This window comes from Boleophthalmus pectinirostris, unplaced genomic scaffold (assembly GCF_026225935.1).
Source record: "Boleophthalmus pectinirostris isolate CB_2022bp ecotype Guang Dong unplaced genomic scaffold, ASM2622593v1 HiC_scaffold_22, whole genome shotgun sequence".
Classification (NCBI taxonomy): domain Eukaryota; kingdom Metazoa; phylum Chordata; class Actinopteri; order Gobiiformes; family Gobiidae; genus Boleophthalmus; species Boleophthalmus pectinirostris.
In genome coordinates, this window is record NW_026571190.1 from 24,093,566 (window position 1) to 24,113,610 (window position 20,045).

The following is a 20,045-nucleotide window of genomic DNA, read 5'->3' on the forward strand; positions in this document are numbered from 1 at the left end:
ACTCTCCACCAAAAAAGTTACATAGTGTTATTTTCTTTGTCGACAATGGTTGTTAACATGTCACCACATAAAATGCTAGAGGTTTGGGATATGAAACTGCATATGACTGTGACAGATTGTGATTGAAAATCAGATACTAATGAATACTAAAACTATTATTGAAACAAGATTCATTTAAGCAGGTATCAACACAAAAAAAAAAATCACATTGACAAGACAGAAATGAACCTTTCCTGAATAACTTTAGAATGATCTTGATCTGTATCAGAACAAGTATAAAACCATATTAATATACACCCATGGACCACAATGGAACCTACCTGTATGACTGAGGGATTATACAGATATAAAAGCACATGGTAATATAACAGAAAGTAATATTATTAATGTTGAAAATAACTTGTCTGAGTCTAACTATTGTCTAAAGAGAAAGTGTTTTTGTATTATTATCACTGGAGCAACACTAGTCCAGCTGGAGAACAAGTGTCAACAAAAAGATGAAGAATTGTGATTTCATAGGAACAAATCAATCCAAGAGTGTGTGTGAAGGGCATTGGTGGACAGTCCACATCAGAAGTGGTTAGAATGGGCCTCAGAGTGGAGCTGCGTCTCCAGACCAAATAAGGACAGGAGCAGTAAAGCAGTATTCACTGAGGAGGAGGAGAAGGAGGAGGAAGAGGAGGGGGGCATCTTTCCCAGAGTCCAAACTAGAACATCTCACACAAAGTCATAAACAGCCAGTCGTTTTTTTCTCAGAGCACTGGATCAGACGCCCATAAAATCCTGATACAGTATATGTTCAGGATTATTCTTAATAATTGTCTAAAACTCGTTCACATTGTTCATATTTTACATGATGTCAGTGAATACATCCAAATAAAAAATGTATTCATCATCTGAGTATAAAACTGCACAGACACTAAACAGCACTTTTCTTTAGACCACTTAACTGTATGACGCCCTCTGCTGGCAACAATTGACAACGACCTGTGTGAAAAAACAAACTAATATCTGTCAATGACTACGTACAAAATGGCATCAAGAAAGAAAGTGTCAATCCAGGTTTCATTTTTATTTCTTTTTTTCACTTAGCATTTTTAATTGTAAATTCAAATATTGTTTTAAACCCTTGATTTAAAAATCCCTGCCTCACAGTGAACTTTCACTGTGACAAAAAGCAGATTTTCATTTATGTTTTTACATAAATAAACAACCGACCCCGAATCTCAGTCTGAAATAATTATAAATCAATTCAGAGTAGTGGGTGGAGATGGGGGTAGGGGAAAACAAAATTTTTCAGAGTACTAAAGCCAAATCCAATAACACCATTATTGTTCTTCTCCTCAAGCTGTCCTAACAGAGATCTGCTGACTCTACCTGACTGATCCTCCTGTTTAAGCTGCACTGAGACACAAAGGGCACTGAAAATCACAGGATCAATAAAGTAATAAAAGTAATAAAGTACGCACACACACACACTCTGTCTGTCTGTGTTTCTCTCTCTTTTAATCAAACATCACAATACAAATTAACTTAAGGCGATAAAGCTATAACATCGTTAAAAACTCAAAAAAGTTGATTTGCCATTTGCCTTTTAAACCATTGTTAGAAAATAAAAAGTTCATGCAAACTGAAAAAGTATTAGTTTCACGTTCACTTCTTCCAGAGGGGTGGGCTCACACTGCTCCCCTCCCTTTAGCTCTCTCTCCTCTGTCAGACTAGTTCCAGTGCTTCGAGTGGAGCTGTCCCAGGCTGTCAGGCCCTCAGTGGACAGGACAGGAGCAGAGACAGGAGCAGAGGCAGGAGCAGACACAGGACAGGGACATGCCACTGAGCATCGTACTGCAGGGGCCCGCTCCATGGGGTTTCCGTCTGAGTGGGGGCAAGGACTTCAACCAGCCCCTCACCATCTCCAGGGTAAGGCTCCACAGGAATTCAATTTAAGTTAATGGTTATTATTATTTACAAATATAAATATTCACTTGGCAGTCGATATATTTTTACAACAGTGAACTCACCCATTCATACACATGTGGCACTCCGGACACAAGGTGGGTGGAGTGTTTGCCCATGGACACAACAACATTGCACCAACAACCTTTAAATATTTACTATTGATATGTGACATTGACATCATGCTTGGGGTGTTCTACATGTATGTGTATTGACAGAATGTTAACCAGTTACCATGGAGACACAGTGAACATCTTATCAAACACAAAGAAATAAGTAAAATAATTATTAAGGTGGTCTGAAAACTCAAGAAAAAAAAATACAAAATTGATTTAAACACTATATGTTCAGAAGCCTGTGATAAATATGAGAGTTCATGGTCTTGTTTAGGTGTCTGATTTTTCACCAAAATATGAGAGTAACTAACTGAAAAACTGTTGTCTAATGCTATATAATAATAACACAAATCAGCTCACCTGCCAGCTCCAGTCAGTTCTTTCTGTTCAGATTGAGATCAAATAAAGCTCAGATTAAATCTAAAAAAAAAAAAAAACCTCAGACAGAGCATCCCTACAGTTAGAATCACACTCCTAGGAAATGTGGATGACCTTCGCTGCAAACTATCAACAGAGTGATGTTGGCCTGGACACATTGTGCAGTTTCCATGGATGCTACAAGAAGGGCATATGGGAGGCTCAGCAGCTCATCCTCTAGATGAAAGGTCGGCTGTTCAATTATAAATGTGACCGTTTATCTGCGGTAAAAAATATTCCAACCTAAAAAGTATTGTTATTGTGCTTGTAGCGCTGTTGCTAATATACTGTGTTAATGTGGCCTTGGCCCCAGATAAGTCTATTGTTCGGTGCGCGGCCCATCAGACACCTGTGCTCCTCTAAACACTGGGCTTAGATACAAATAGCAGCTTACGTTAGTGTGGGACATGTGTAGAGAGCAGGCGCACGGCTCAATCAGTGCAGCTAACAGGCTACGATTTAACATCATGAGCTCACCACTCCTGAACATTCTGCAACAGCTGCTTGGTCTGGAGGTAGGACGTACACAAACTAATAAAACAGGAAAAACACAAATGATCCCATTGCAACTGAATGAATAAGCAAAGTCAAAACCAGAGGTCTTCAGTTATATTTTCCTGGAGGCTGTGATCTGGAGTCTGAAATACCAAACCACTCAACTATTTAATGCTGTGTTTTTAGAAACAGGTGCAATGTATCAAACCATTTACCAGAACAAGGCCAGGACTAAAACATGTTTAAAATAGGACTAACACAAGTCTAAGTTTATTTTTGTATAGACCCAAAATCACAACAGCAGTCTCCTCAACAAAATATTTGATTTAACCAACAGAAACTTAAGAAATCAAATAGTGAAACTGTCATTGGTTAGTAAAAGGCAAGCAGATGAATCAACATTCATTTTACACAAATGGATTACACATGGGGGCATGGCAGTGAGTGGTTAGCACTAGCCCTTCACAGCAAGAAGGTTCCAGGTTTGTGTGTTTCTCCCTGTGTTTGGGTGGGTTTCCTCCAGGTACTCTGGTTTTAACCTAAAACCTGCACAATCAGGTCCTCCTGAGGTCCTGGCCAAGCCAATAGAGGTCACATTAATTGTAACATCTTTTACAGAGCAACATAAACAAGCAATAAAGAAGAACTGAACCAGGACTGCCCAGGTCTTAATTTAAATGACATTATAACATCTTATTCAATGTATGTTAAAAGCATAGTACAGTAGGCTTAGGTTACCATAGTAACAGAGCATGCTTCGCTAATTCGTGCATTAAGAACAATTGCAGCAGAGCTTCACAGTCACAGGCTATGCCTGTTCAATCTGAAGCCTGGGAGATGTGCTTTAGTCCTGTGCTGAGGCTGCACATAATGTTCTTTGTTAATAAGCCAATGTCAGAATAATACGCTCACTTGAAATTATCAATTAGAACTAAGCTTTAATTTACTTTTTAATTTAATTTAAGAGAGCAGCATTTTCTGATGAAAACCATAAACAGCAGTGGAGAGTAAGAATGGGAAAATATTTTAAACATGTATACGTATATTATTTATTTACTGATGATTCTTGGTTTAAAAGCTGATGAACAAGGGAAGGATGACGAGTCTTAAAATTCTGCTGCTACAGTTGAGAAGGGCTCGGGCTTCATAACACTGAAAGATTCATGTATGGCTCAATAAACAACATAATAAAGTGGGAGTTCCACAAGGCTCTATACTAAGACCACTAATATTTTGGGCTTTTTTTTTTATGTCAAAAGCAACAACTAACCATTTTATATGTTTGCATAGCCTCCTCACAAAATGCTGTTTTGCTTTTTTAATCGATTCAGAACATGGACAGCTACATTAGACACGACACAGTAAACAGTATGTGCGTATGGAAAAAATACCTCAAAGATCTTAGTTTCCCTCGTTGGTTTTGATGTTAGACTGAAGAGAGCACTCTTTGAATGATAAATGGTATAAAGGTATTATCAACATGTTCTGTGTGATGACAGTAAGTCAGCCCTGCCAGAGCCTTTCCTCTCTTGCCCCTGTCCTCTGTGGACCTCTGATTAAACTGTATGGCATTTAAAGCGGAGGAGGCCGAATACCACATGCTGTGACAGGACCTGATATGAACTTTTTGGCTCAATAGTTATTGTATTAAGTTTCTGGTGCAATACTTTTCATTAGACACACTTCAATCTATAAAGTGTGTCAAAAATCATGAATAATGAACTAGATTCAGTATAGACCAATTATAGACACAGTTTAAATCAAGAATTTTATGCCTCAAATCTCTTAACTTTGTCAGCAAGATGAATTCTTGGGATCACAAACTCTTGAGAATCCGTCTTGTTCGACTCTGGCTGAAGCGTTGGTTATCTCACACTGGTGCAGAGCTCAGTTCAGAGGACTGCACGTATCAGTCTGGTGAGGGTCAGATCAGTAAATGATGCTTTACAATAAATATAGTATTTCCATGAGTCTGTTTATAGTCTGGTTACTCATGCACTAAGTGTTTGGAGCCAGAGTGGAGACATGGTTTTGGAAATCTGAAATGAATGTCAAATAACAATTATATAGTTTGTTTGGAAATTACCTCACTGGTTTAAAAATCTGACATGACCAATCCGTTTAAACAGTCAATACTATTTAAGGCAAAGGTATACTTTAATAATCCCTCAAAAGGTAAATATAGTATTTACATTTGACCCATTCTATAACCAGTGCCACTCAGGCAACTTGTCAGGAGCAAAGCAATGCAGTGCTCAAGAATTCCTCTCCAGATGTTGAGCTAGACTTGGTCATGACTATCTTTGCTGAATTTGACCTGTGCATGTTATGGGGGAAACATACAAACTCCTGCTCCTTCTTGCTCTGAAGTCTTAAAAAAAACAATTCCTTGAACATAATAAAGACAAATAATATGTCTTTATTATGTCTTTTATATGCCCATATGTCTTTGGCACACATTATGAGGACACATTTGAAGTTGTATAAGTAAAACCATTTATTACTGCGCTTATCAGAGCAATAGTTTGTGATCTAAATTTAGAACTGCCGTCATAAGTAGTGAATGAAAACACTGTGAGGCCTCCAAAACCACGACGGCCCCCACCTGTTGTTTGCCCACCCATGTGAGCAATGTGATGAGAGAAGTGGCAGGAACAGGAAGCTGTCCTGAAGTAATGTAACATAAGAGCTTTTATAGAGAGGCAGAGAGAGGCCATCAGACAGAGCAGGAGTTTCCCTGCACATTGTCTGTATGTGCCACTGCCATGTTTGGTCAGGACTCACTCCTCCTTGCTCTGCTCTGTTTCCATCTGTGCACTGAATAAACACAAGTCCCTATCACATCGTTCATCAGCTGCATGCTCCTCAGACTTCAAACTGAACATCCCAAAGGTCTCTCCACAAGACTTGTCCTGCACTGTACCAAAATTACAGTCTGTAATTAGATTGGGCATAATACCACTAGATGCTATCTCAGTTACGTCTGTGATAGTGTGCCAGCTTTGGCATGACAGAAAAAGGCCAGAGAACACAAGGGAGCCTGATGTCATGACATTTGTTGTGATGATGTTTGGCGACGTCAGCTCACATTGGGCACCACATTGAAACAGAGGACTTTGTTCTTTTATTACACTGTCTTAGATCGATATTGTGATTTAAAATGTCCAAATTACAACACAATGACCAACTAATGTCCTAGATTATAACTATATAGCAGACACAAGCATGATATTCTATGTAAATGAAGCAACTCCTGGAATGTTCAGGCACTGTTCCTGATTTTTACTCTCTTAAAACACTTAAAAACAGAACTAGTTTGTTTGAAACTTTTTGCAGCCGTCCAAGATTAGGTAATGTATTCCTAGCATCATAATTATTCATGACTTTCCAAGGACAGAGTTTTGCTGTCACGCCTTTTCTAACATCTACTAGCATGTTAACTGCACATCAGTGTTACTTCCTGGTCCACAGATAAATAAAACACTTTATAATTACATGCAGACAGCACACAGTTGTCCCATCCTTAGAGCTGCTTTAAAATATATCTGTACTGTACTTTTTTTTTTTTTAACAGAATACAATCCCTTTAAATCATGCTTGGCTGCTCAAAACATTTTAAGAATCCAAAAAGCAACAGCCCCTTCATAAAAAGACATGACTTGACCTTGACTTGGAAGGATGTTGGCCCAGTTGATGTAGCAAAGTTTTAGTTGTTGTAACTCACTGTAACTCACTGTACAATGTCGAGGCTGAGGGGAATGGAAAGAACAATCTTGTCCAATAAAACTTCTCACACATTGATGTTGACAAGAAACAGTCTGTGCTATAAAACCCAGACAGCAGGTATCTAAGACATGTTCTACCATAAATCACCACTCCTCTGTCACCACGGGACCTCCTCTGCTGCATTCAACACTTATTTATAGACTCGTGAGCTCATTGAGAATTTTCTGAGGAGTAATCGAATCTCGCTGTGTATAGGTCATGACCCGTGTGAGGAGAGAGCTGTGATTGAAATCCAGTCTCAAATAGATAGTTCTCTGTTTGATCAAGATACTGTCAGCACCTTTTAATGATCTGGGTTTCAGTTGACATCAGCAGCACAATATGAAGTTTACTGATCTGAAGTAGTTAGAAAAGCATGTGTCCTTACTCTGAGCAGGCATGACTTTATTTGGCCTGGAGGGTCTTTTACTATGTTATAATGTTGTTTATTTTCTCATGAGCACACGTGTCAGTACATGCAGCAGCATTAGTGTTCCTTCAGCCTTATGTTCGCTCATTTTGTTTTGTCAGTCACACCCAACTTATTATCCAGCAGCAGTTGAATACAGATGTAATGTAGAGGTCATGGTGCAAAGGACCCTAGGTAGAAATGACTCTGACTCCCTTTAAATGTGGTATAAAAATAAAAATGACTTGACTGTGAGTTTCAGTTTGAGAAAAATATTAGAAATAAGAAAAATCTTAGAAATAAAGGGAGCAAGTTTCATTTAAAGGCAGATACCAAGATAACAATCTCTGTTGGATGAGAATAGGTAAATTAAGATTAAATCATCATATGATCAGTCTCATGTGATCACTGATCATGTGGTCAGTCTGGAAAATGACCAGGCAAGGTGAGCAGCATGAAGTATTAAAATATATATTAAAGTTGTGGAACTTTTATACATTTTTTTCTCTTGCACCACCTAAAGGTTGCTCTCTCCATGTCTCCCAATACACTGACAGGAGGATGGTTAGAAATCTCTATACATTTTGGAGAGCTCTAATTGAAGTTATCCTCCTCAGCAAAAATTTGCAGATCAGACTCAACATTGTGAAATTAACCAGCTTGACTTAAATTGACTCTTGTGCTGTTGTGTTGTTCAGATCACCCCGGGCAGTAAAGCGTCCATTGCTAACCTGTGTGCGGGGGATGTGATCGTGGCCATAGATGGGGTCCCGGCCTCAGACATGCTCCACTGTGAGGCTCAGAACAAGATCAAGGAGGCCACCAGCCAGCTGCACCTCACCGTGGAGAGGTACTTGTACTACACATATAAACAAAAATGCAAAAGCGATTTAAGTTAGCTGAATCATGACTAATTAAAGGCAATATTCACTACTACTTCTTTAGCTATGTGTTTTTCTTTATATTTTTTATTTTCTGGTTGTGCTGCAAATCGTTGGCCTTCACTCAGTGAAGCTCCTGGGATGGTTTTCCCTTAACAGCTGTGTCAGGGAAAAGAAATGCCAAAAGTGCAAAGCAGTGATCAAAGCAAAGAGTGGCTAAAGTAATTTTGAGTTTATTTTTTGTTTACTACATTCTATATGTATTCGTTCATAGTTATGATGCTTTTACTTTCACTTTGATGCTTTCACAAAACACAGAAGAAAAAGTGTGTCAGAATGTTTGACATAATAGTCAAATATGGTATAGTGTAGGTAATATGCAAGAGTTTTATAACATGCTTAAATTTAATTCATTCACACGTGTAAAGATGTTTTGTTTTTTTTTTTTCAAATGAAGAAACAAACAAACTTAGAACTAGATATTTTTTTGGAGATATATACTATTGGCTGAACTACACTCTGCTGACCTCTACTGGTAATAACAACCATAAAGCCTGTGGAGGAATTACTGAAAACATTTTCTGGAAAGAAATGGATGCATCTGTTGGTAATCATTGGTGCCCAACTCAGTTCAGCCCTTGAGACCCTTTCCCTAACTTTATCCCAAAACCTACTAACCATATTCCAAAACTTAACCCAAATCAAATGCCAATCTTAGTTCATTAAAAAATACAAATCCTCCATAAACACCACAAAACCTTGTCCACCCTGGCAAACCACCTAATGTTTTAAATTCAGTATTCAGCATTTCAACATGTTTCAGCTGAAAACATCTAGTAGGGGTAATATTCTATGAGGTATTTATTTCTAACACATTACATATTTAGTGTGTTAGCTTTTACTGTGTTAAAAAATAATGTATTCACTGAAAATAATTACATAATACCCCCTCTTTATAGTATTTAGTATTGTTATTATTACTCTCCAGGGCTTGCACAAGTACTTTATGGCCTTGAAGTTTGAGGAAAATCACCTTACATCACCTGGCCTATTGTCAGAAGCCTGGTTATAAGGCACCTGTGCATACAATGATGTATGTAAATGGAACACAATACAAAAACAGAAAAACAGGGAATAAATAATCATTAACTGTTCTTCTTTTCTTCTATTTAAGTCATAAAGGCTGAACTTTCAGAATATTAACTGAGCTGAACTTTTAAATTCAAAAAAGCATGTTCCAAAATCTGACCTTAACCTTTTGTGAATGTCCATCATCATCTCCTCTTTTGTCCCGCTGTCCCATTGTCAGTGATCAAGTGGCTCTGGAGGCCTTGTAAAGTGGAGCTGCTCTAGCAGATACAAGTTCTGTCATTGTAAAAGATCATGATGGGAAATGGACAGAGTATATTATAGTATAAGTATAATATTTTTGCAATATTGTGCTTGATTCAAGCTAAAACAAATAGTCACCTTTGCATCAGTGTTTTAGAATGTGACACATGGTCTTTAGTCAGTGATTTAGTTTTTCCAGTTTAAAAGATATAATATTTTGTTTTAAATTGTTAAACACTGTGGCAATGATTCTAATTTCTCATTATGAAACCCATGGACAGCACTTTTAGCTGCACAGCATGCTTTGACTTCTCCTGACAAATGACTCTGAAATGATTCATGAGCTGCACAACAGCATAAGTAGCTAACACATACACTACCAGTCAAACACCATCTTATTCTATGTTTTTTCCCTTCATGTTCTTTAATACTTTCTACATTTAATTTACATACATCAAATATATGATGCAAGATATGTGGAATTATGTAGTAAAGAAGAAAAAGTAAAACATTTTATTTTTAAATTCCCTTCCAAAGTAGCCCCTGTTTGCTCATTTTATAAAGGAGCATTTCATGATGATAAATTGTCCCCTGATTGTGGGAAAAATGGACTGGTGTGGGAGGAGAAGTGTTTTTGTTTTCCTTGAGCGATGCAGAAAAGAGGGAGCCACCATCTTTGTGAGGAAATGAGCTTCATGATGAAGTGAACTGAAATGGTTTTCACTGCTGTGCCTTGTCAGGGTCATAAAATGTGTGCAAACCAGTGACCAAAGCAATGGGTGTCTCGTTTAAAAATCTAAAACAAGTTTATTTATTTTGAGTGTTGTTTGTTTGCTACATTCCAAATGTGTCATTCATAGTTTTGATGCCTTCACTGAGAAACCACAATGTAAATAATCATGAAAATAAAGAAAAAACATGAATGAAAGTGTGTCATAAACTCTTGTGTTTTTTGTTTCTGTGAAAACAATGTGTTTACGTTTCAGGAATGAGTCCAGACTCTGGTCCCCTCGTGTGGTGGAGGAAGGGAAAGCACATCCCTACAAAATGAATTTGGAATCAGAGCAGCAGGTAAGACCCTATATCTTATGGCCATTTATCTACTAAAAAACAACCAAAATAACCCAAATTTACTTCTACAACCAGAGTGTATTTCAAAGTGAGCAGGATTTCGGGGGGATTTTGGGCGGTAGCTTTATACAGAGCATCAGTGCACCATTCAGTGAATTAGCATCAACAGCAAGTTGATGCAAGTTGTGTCTTTGGGCAAGACACCTGTGAAGACCTCTGTAAATATGGGGTGTGAGAGATAGATGGTGGTCAGACAGGCTGATGCAGCAGGGCAGGGTCATATTAAAGTGCTGCATTAAAATGTTATTTATGAATACAATTTAACAAATTGTGTTACAGTTAGAATTTTCTCTATGTTTTAACATGCAATTAACCCAAAAGATCATATGTATGACCTTGATCTGATTTTGTTGAGTTTTTCTATCAAACACATATGTGATTGTCTGGAATAGTGATGTGGGTGAAGTGCTATGATTTGAGATTGGATATTGAATCGACAGGACCTTCATGTCTTCAATGTCAATCATATTTCTGTATGTCTTATTGTACTTCCCAATTGCTAAAACAGGGTTCTTGATGGTCATTTGAACAGGAATACAAACCAATTGGAACAGCACACAACCGGAAAGCACAGCCGTTCATAGCAGCAGCTAACATCGATGACACACGCCAGGTGGTCAGTGCATCCTACAACACCCCCATTGGCCTCTACTCCTCAGGCAACATCCAGGACGCCATGGAGGGACAGATCCGGGGCCTTGTGCACCCCAGACAAGTCAGGTACTCACACATGCAAGTAAGCTGTGTTCACATAATGTTGATCCAACAGGTGTCCACACTTCAAACTCCGCATCTGCAGCCAGGCATTTGTAATCAGAAAGACTTCATATATTCAAGGCAGTCCTGTGTGATAGTACTAAAAATTGCAGTGGCAGCACACACTATATAAAAATGTAAACTGAATGAAAATGAAATATGTATTTGCATGCTTTAGTCTGTTTCCCCAGGTATTAGCCCTAGTCTACTGTTCCCGCCACAGTTTTAATTAGCACTAAAAAAACAACTGAATATCAGCTTGAGTGAATGTTTTTTAACCCTGAGCATTGAGAAGCTGAAGCATCCATGATTTTTTCACTGTACAACATCAATACCATTAGAAAGTACTTACTGATAGACTTGGCTCTGTTCCATTCAATAATAAAAATATACCCAGCTGTAGGCCTATCATGATACACACAACACATTTTGAAGTTCAATATTCTGCTTAAAAAAATATAGATGATTATTGATAATACTGAAACAAAATTATGCCACTGACACATACAGCAAAGCAGGATTATCCCCCAAAACTATTTTGAATGTACATTAAAACACATGAGCTGCAATACAAAACACTTTAGTAGTTAGTTTGTATCTAACTACAAAATTAGAAAAGCTCTTGCATGGAAATCAACAACTCGGCTCAACAAAATGTCTCACATATTCATATCAAATCTTGCACAAAAAGTAAAGCTATATATTTTTTCTCAGCCATTGTGGAGACAGTTCTATTGTATGCTTCTGAGAGCTGAGAGACATTAACAAAACAAAGGCAGATCTCAGTTACACCTACTACACATGAATGCTGAGAACAGCACATTACTGTATAAAGACCTTCAACCAATCAGCAACAAAATCGCTGCTAGAAGAATGGGAGACACTGCTCACTGCCATCGACATCTGGGGATTTCAACAGACAGGGTCATCCTCTGGGACCCTCACATGGGCAGAGAAAGAAGGAAAACAATCAAAACCCACATCGACCAGCTGCGCACTGACGCTGGTGTCACATCTAAAGAAGAGCTCACAGTGTGTATGGAGAAGAGAGATAACTGGAATGAAAAACAAGCTTCTGTGTATGTCCATGGCTGACCTAAGTAAGGAAGTTGTATCTATAATGGAAGTCATTTTTCAACTCTCTACAGCTCAAATCTTACCATATCAGCTTTATTTATAAAGCACTGTTATTTATAAAGCACATTAAAATGCTGTGCACAAAGTAGACCAGACTAGACAAAGACAATCACAGTCAAAGTCACAATATAACTTACCAGTATTAAAAACATGCAAAACAACAAGACACAAGATATTCAAGTTAACTGACAACAAGAAATACATCTCACTTAATTAAAAGCCAGTGAAAAAAAGTTTTAAAACAACTCTAAGGGGAACTGAATCTTACCACTGTACAGAAAAAAAGACAAAACTTACCCCTTAAATGCAAAGACACGCTATATATATTCACAATACATAATAAAGCCCCAAGAATACTGTTCCAATTGTAATTTATAGAACAATAAGTCAATATAGTAATAATCGTCACGGGTGTAGGTGAAGATATTTGATTAGATTCTCACTCATCATCGACCTTTTCACGGAACAGTAGAGATTTGAATGAAAGCTCCAGTGTTCAGTCTCAGGGCGGTCTCGGGCTCATTACCTGCTGGATCAATGGAACATCAGACTGGGGGACAAATCAGCACACAGTCAAAGACAGACAGGAGCTAACAATGTTCTAATGATTCGCATAATTTAATGTGCTTGCTGGAGCTGTCATATTGTAATGGCTGCAATACTGAAGGAGACAGTCAGTAAAATCAACCAGATTAGTTGGTTACATGAGTTAAAGGTCCCACATTACTCAAACTACATTCTTGTGAACTTTAGGCCATGTTATAATGTTGTTGCCTTATTATCAAAATGAGGTAATTACTATCACCTTGTTATCAGAAATGTACATTATTATTAAAATGATCCAAATGATGCTAGTGAAAGTTTGCGGAGTGCTCCAAACAGTGGAGCACATCCTGTATTACCACATGACATCACAGGGTGGAACAAAGTGTTTTCTGCTCGAGAGGAGAAGTATATGGCCTTTAATATCAATTTGATTATTCAAAATATTGACTTGTCTTTGTAATATTTGTTATGGTAGTATGTGAGCAAAACATGTAGTCTCAATTTTAAAAGTGCAAAGGTTACTTGTATCCTTGGAGATATTATTATTTAGTGTTTAGAGTCTTCCACAGTATGGCATTAAACTTATCTTTCTATATGGAGACATGTGATGCCACCAGAGCCAAGTCACAGGTCAGATCTGTGGAAAGGAGTGCCTACTTACAGTAAGAAAGCATGCTTTCAAGCAATAAAACACCTGTAAATGCAAATTAAATTAAATTTAAATCCAAGCTTATTCCAGGGAAAGCAATAACGCTTCCATGGAAACAAGCAAGTGGCAACCTCACATAATAACGTGAGGTCTTATTAGAGGGGGGCAATAAAGCAATATATTGCCAAAACATCATCTGAATATCATTACTAGGATATATAAAATGATAATAATTTTTGTTAATATTGCACAGTAAGAAAATACTTTCAGATCAACAACAACTTTATGCACAATTTGTGGTTATGACACCATAATTACTGTACCTATTCTAAAATTATTACAGTACAGGGTGTAACTTTCTAGGTAGTATGTCAACTACATGATTCCATGGAAATAAAAAAATTTAACTCTACTTCAGAACATTCTCCATGCAGATTTCTGCCATACTGTGAAATATTATAGAAACAACATTTTCATGGAAACAAACAGGAGAAATAGCGACACACTGTGCTTTCAAGAGAGTTGAAATTTTTCATTTTTGTTCACACGAAGACTGCATGACCGTCTTAAATCCTGGGCTGTATATTGTACCTTGACATGTGGTGATTTGTGTGTGCAGCCCACGGACTCTGACCAGTATTGAAGACTCGGATGTGTATCGCATGCTGCAGCAGGACCACGAGGAGCCGCTGGAGCCCAGGCAGTCCGGTTCGTTTCGAGCCCTGCAGGAGTTTGTGGACAGTGATGGTAAATTCTTCCTCTAACACAAAAAAGCTGAAACATCAGGAAGTGGATTAGTTTAGTGTATTTGTTGTGTTTCCTTTGAAAAAAGGTAATGTGTTTGTGCCAGGTTATAGCAAAATTGCTAATTTCCACTTACAGTCCCTGGACAGGTTGATGTCATAAATGGCCATTTATAGGGTGATTAGTGTTCTGCCTACTGTGCCCAAACTATTTGAAAAGCTGGTAGTCAAACAAATCACCAATCACCATAATTACAGTTCTTACCCTTTGGATCCAATGTAATTTGGATTCAGGACCAATCACTCCAAGGGGGGGTAAAGAGTGAGCACTTTTCTTTGAGATTTGGAAAGCTTTTGATTTAGTGAACTATTCAAATTTGTTTGCCCAATCTCATGAATTTAATTTTTTAATAGAATAGAATAGAATTGGAAATAGAAGAGTAAGTCTCATTAAATCTTACCACTCATCTTGTGGCATATTCAAACTGTAAACATCAATAATCACAGGTCTCATCCTGTACAATTATCAACTGTATAAGTTCAATAATTGGACCAGTTTGGTTCAGTGTGTGTATTAGTGATTTGCCTTTGGTCTGTGAGAGTGGTGACTCCTAATGAAACAGTTGAGGATGTCGCAGCAACAGATGTCATGTCACTGGTCACAACCTGGCTCCAAAAATTCTGCCTTCAATTTAATATTTCCAAAACTGGACATCTCAGTAGCAGGACAGAGATTACAGGTAGTCACAGAAATCAGGTATCTTAGAATACTTATTACTTAGATTCACATTTAAATTTCAAAACACATTCTAAAAGCCAGCAATAACATTCAATTTGCAATAAGCTTAAATTCAGTCTGTTGAACATCCAATAGATTAGAGATTCCAAGCAAGACCTCCAACACAACCGGCTCTTCCAAAAAGTTACATGAAGTACCTTTAATTCACATTTCTTTTTGCCACACATTTCTGAATAGATTTGCAAGCCATATTACTCTCTTCTCAAATACAAAACAGACCATTAGAGCATTTATTAAAAATAAAACTTGTAAGTGACTTTTGATACTGACACTAATTTATGCTAAATAATCACAGTAAAGCATATCTCTTCATTCAAGTACTATACTAAGTACTATCAAAGTACTATATTATAAACAGGCACTCACTCGTAGTTCTTTGTTTCAGTCTGTCCTGATCATCCAAGTGTTCCCTGATGGAGAGGCAAATCATTTAATGCACCTTATCTTTATTCAAGAGACAGAGTGACCCTGATATCGAGGGTGCTTTGTTTTTCATCAAGCACCGCTTCACTTTCTGAATTATTCAAAGTAAATTATTTAGTAATTTTATCTTTTATGTTCCAGGTACTCGGCCAATCGTGACCCGCAGTGTAAAGGCGCCCACCACCAAGCCCCACGCTCCCACAGGGAACCTCCAGAAACTGCCTGTTTGTGACAAGTGCGGCAACGGCATTGTGTGAGTAAATACAGATACAGCACACAGCCCAGCGGGAGGAGAAATGTTATGATAGGAGAACCTACTTTATCACTATTTTATTCACCTCCAATTTCTGTTTCAAACTTTTAAAAATATTGCTAGATATTTTAGTTTGCTCTGTGGGAGAATCATACTTTGCTTGGAGCTGTCTTAAGGCATTGCATGTATCTGGACGTTGCCATCTCAGCGTTGTGGGTTCACTTCTCAGCCTCAACAATTTGCTGAATGTCTCAACCCTCTCACTCCCTATTTCACACTGTCCATTATTTTATGCTGATGTAACTGGAGCTTTTGTCACTTGTAAAACTCCCATTGGGAAGAGTAATCAAAAATGTTTGCTTAATTAATTGTACAGTAACAGTGTAAAATATATTACTCAGAACTACTAAAAACTCACTTTAGTACTACCCACTTCTGCCTAGTAGTTCTTTAGTTGTTACTTGAATAATTGGTCAGTGGCGTCTTTGTTGAACTAAATTTCATTAGCATTAGTCGACTAATCATTTTATTTAGATTATACAGATTCAAAGAGAAGTTAGTGAATAAGTTAGCTGCACATTTGGTATTTTCTATATTGATATGTATAAAGGCAAATAAAACTCATGATTCACAAGTTTAATCTGTCTTTATACTGTATAAATACATTGCTCCCAGTACTTTTTCCTGCAAACTAAAATTTTCGCATCAACTCCTGCATAAGTGTAGTCTTATGAATACAGTCTGGGTCAGATACACAGAGATATATAATAGTTTTGAGAGCTTTTTCCACACATTTTCCCTTTTTAGTTGACTAATCGATCGGCAGGACATGACTTTAGTCTCAAGAATTTCTTCAGCCGAATATAGCCCTTCTGCCTTACCTTTACCTTTACCTCAACAACTTCTCCCAAACCCTAACGTAATGATCAAATTCCAATATTCCCATAACTAACTCCTGAAATTCCATGTGTTCCTCTCTTTCAGTGGGACTGTGGTGAAAGCGCGGGACAAGTATCGTCACCCGGGCTGCTTCGTGTGCTCCGACTGTGACATGAACCTCAAACAGAAGGGCTATTTCTTCGTGGAGGGCCAGCTGTACTGTGAGAGCCACGCACGAGCCAGAATGAGACCCCCAGAGGGACACGACCTGATCACCACATATCCCTCCGCCTAGACCCCCCCTCCCCAAACACGGCGTATATACTCAGCTTCTAATGCCACCTACGCACGTCGGCACGTTCACCAAACATACAGACGGAGGCAAAGACTAAAGGCAACACAGGGGGGGTACACAGGATTATGCTATGCCAAGAGTTCATCCTACTTCAGACCCATGTTCTAAACTTAGGGATAGGGCTGTGTTGAATTTTAATCAAGGTTCAGTAATTTCTTATCATCAATTATCAGCATGTGTCTTTTTAATCACAAGTTCTTCAGTTGATCCTCTGTTGGTTTGGAGTAGAGTTCATACTTAGAAAGAAGAAATTTGACAGTATGTTTTAACAGGTTTCACATCTGTCATCTACTTGAAATGCCACAAATAAACATAGATGTTACAGATGGGAGCTTTACATGGAATTTATTTTAAAAAATGTTTCTCTGTGGTCAGGAAATTAATATTGAGAGCAAGTTTTTGTTAGTGAACTAAAATAAAATGAAGAAATCGTGATTATCCAGTATGACAAAAAATCACAATCATGAAGCCGTAAAAGCATGAATAAATCTTTCAACAGTACTTAAATAGCGGGAATGTCAAGGTTTTCTTTTCAAATGAGCCAGCACATCACTATGCCCAAGGACAGGTTCTGATGGTTTGTAAATGTGGTCCTTGAAGCAGTACAATGAACTATAAAAACTTTTTTTTTAACGCTATATTGCAATCTATGTTATACTGTTGTTTCCTCATCAAAAACATACATGCAGTGTTGTCACGGAACAGAGCATTTTGAGCTCTGAAGATAAAGACAGACCCCCAGTTTACACCGAAGTAGTATGAGCACAGCATATGCACAAATATAGCCTTTCTATTTCAACCAGTTGGACAATCTACACCAGCAATGTCCAACAGGGGACACTGTGTCGCTCAAATGGATGGTGGAGTTCTAATTTTTCAGCCTCAACAGTGTCTCCAGGCTTTTTAGCAGGGGAAGGATATAGGAAATAAACATGTGGTGTCAAAATAAACTTCTGATGCCCTTTAAAAACACTAAGTGTTACATAAACAGTAGGGCCTTGGGGAATGACTTGTGACGGACTCTGAAAAGTTTATAGCCGTGGGAGATAAATATAATACACTTTACGACAAACATACATTTTAGAAGGACATCATATGAAGGAAGAGGAGAATGGCGAGCAGACACTAAAACATATGGAAAGTTGCCCAATTCATCCTAGCAGCCACAACTTATTGCTGCAAAGCATCTTCCCTCTTGTCAACTTTTGTATAGTTTTATAAGGTAATTTATCTGATTAACAGTAAATACATAAGCAGTATAAAACAGTTTGGTGTTTAAACATGAGAATATACAAAGGCTAGCATTGCAGAAGCAGCTCTAATGCCTTTGGAGTAAATTGACACTTGCAGATTAGCCTACATTACGTGACACTGCAGCTCCATGAATACATTTTGAATAGTAAATATGTGAATGAAATAAAACACAACATCAGGTCTGGTTTTGACGAGGTATCAGCATTATAACATGTCTCACAATTTTGCATAATATAGAACCTTCAAAGAGAAAACAAAGATTTCATGTGGTCAGAATTAACACTGACAAAGAGTAATCATCCACTGGAAAAGAAAAACAGTGTAGATGGAAGACTTGTAGGTAAACTATTTGATACTAGCTGAAACAGTATTATTAATCTTACATTACATTGTGCATTGCTGTCAGATCTTACATGGGTTTATATAGCATACACAGGATGTGTTCAGTTTGTTTGTCTGGTGGATGGACTGCCACCTGCTTATCTCCATGGAGATGTCATTGCATTGCAATGCAACTATTCACTATCACAAAGTATTTTTAAGCAATACAAACACCAGTCATGGAGTACATGGTGCAAAATGGAGAACTTTAAAACCATACTGTGAAATATTCTTGGCAAAGCAACCTTTACAGATTATATGTTGTGTGAAATAAAGTTTTAATGAAAGCACTCTAGTTTAAAGGTGTATAATTAGAAACATTGCAGTGAATGTATTACTGCAGAATGTACAGCACATTGTGTGTGTTATTGCTAAGTATACCCAGTCCATAAATATTATGAACAGGAGGCGTCTGCCAGCCACAGGGTCTTAACCTTTTTGACCTTGAGGCACAACTTTTCTGTGCAGCTTCTGTCCAACTTTTGTAGTTATCTGAGGCTCATTCATACTAAAAGTATTATGTTATTTTCAAGGGATTCGAGGAGGTCCTCAAGGCCCTATGGGCCGCAGTTCAATGGTTCATAATCAGTGATCGACATGCACCTGGTGGTGCAAAGTGGCCTTTCATGAAACAGAACAATATCAGAGTTTTTAATGTACAAGGCTTTAAGTAAAGTTTCAAGTGGGACAAAACTTTCAGGTCTCAACCTTGACTGCATAGCAGCATTTGTCCATAATATTTACGGCCGAGTGGTTTGCAGGGTATTTCCAGGGAGCTTTGACGTCACCACGACGACAAGCTGATACTTAATGGCAATGTAATTATAAAAAACACTGTGCGTGGCGATGCTGCTGCCTGTGGACAGCAAAAGTGAAGCGAGCAGCAATAAAACTCTTGTGTAAAACCCTAACAATGTGACATTTATTAGAGCTTTTGTAACTATACTATGTCCCATCTCGCTGAGAGGGCCTTAAAAATCTGCAGCTCATTCAAATTAAAACTTCTCTAAATAAAGCATGTCATGGTCGCTTTGCTGATGTTGGCTACTTTTACATTCATTCTTTTTATTTATTTTTTTAGGGAAAATGTTGTTTACTTGACCTCTCTGAATATGTAGTGTTTGTGCTCTGGGTAAAGTATGAATGACTGCGTTATATGGTGAACTTTCCCTGACTCTGAAATGCTATTTGAGTTGGAGCAATTATTACATTTACAAAACTTTGTTGTCCATTTGTGAGGAAATGTGCCTTTTGAATGATGAAACAATTTGAAGCATTCACAACCAACTGTCACAGACTGCGCTGCACTTCACTTCACAAAGAGAAACTACTAACATCACAAATAAATCACAAGCAATGACCTGAACTGAA

The 20,045-nt window shown here is 37.8% G+C and overlaps 1 protein-coding gene across 1 annotated transcript; it reads left to right on the forward strand.

Moving 5' to 3' along the window:
• The first annotated feature begins 1,753 nt into the window (after positions 1-1,753).
• Positions 1,754-18,964, forward strand: LOC110166203 (PDZ and LIM domain protein 3). Its single transcript, XM_020931424.2, has 7 exons — positions 1,754-1,917; positions 7,854-8,005; positions 10,355-10,439; positions 11,032-11,219; positions 14,207-14,334; positions 15,694-15,805; positions 16,790-18,964. Exons 1-7 carry the CDS (start codon positions 1,825-1,827, stop codon positions 16,977-16,979), a joined length of 948 nt encoding a protein of 315 aa, XP_020787083.1. The 5' UTR covers positions 1,754-1,824; the 3' UTR covers positions 16,980-18,964.
• Positions 18,965-20,045: the final 1,081 nt, after the last annotated feature.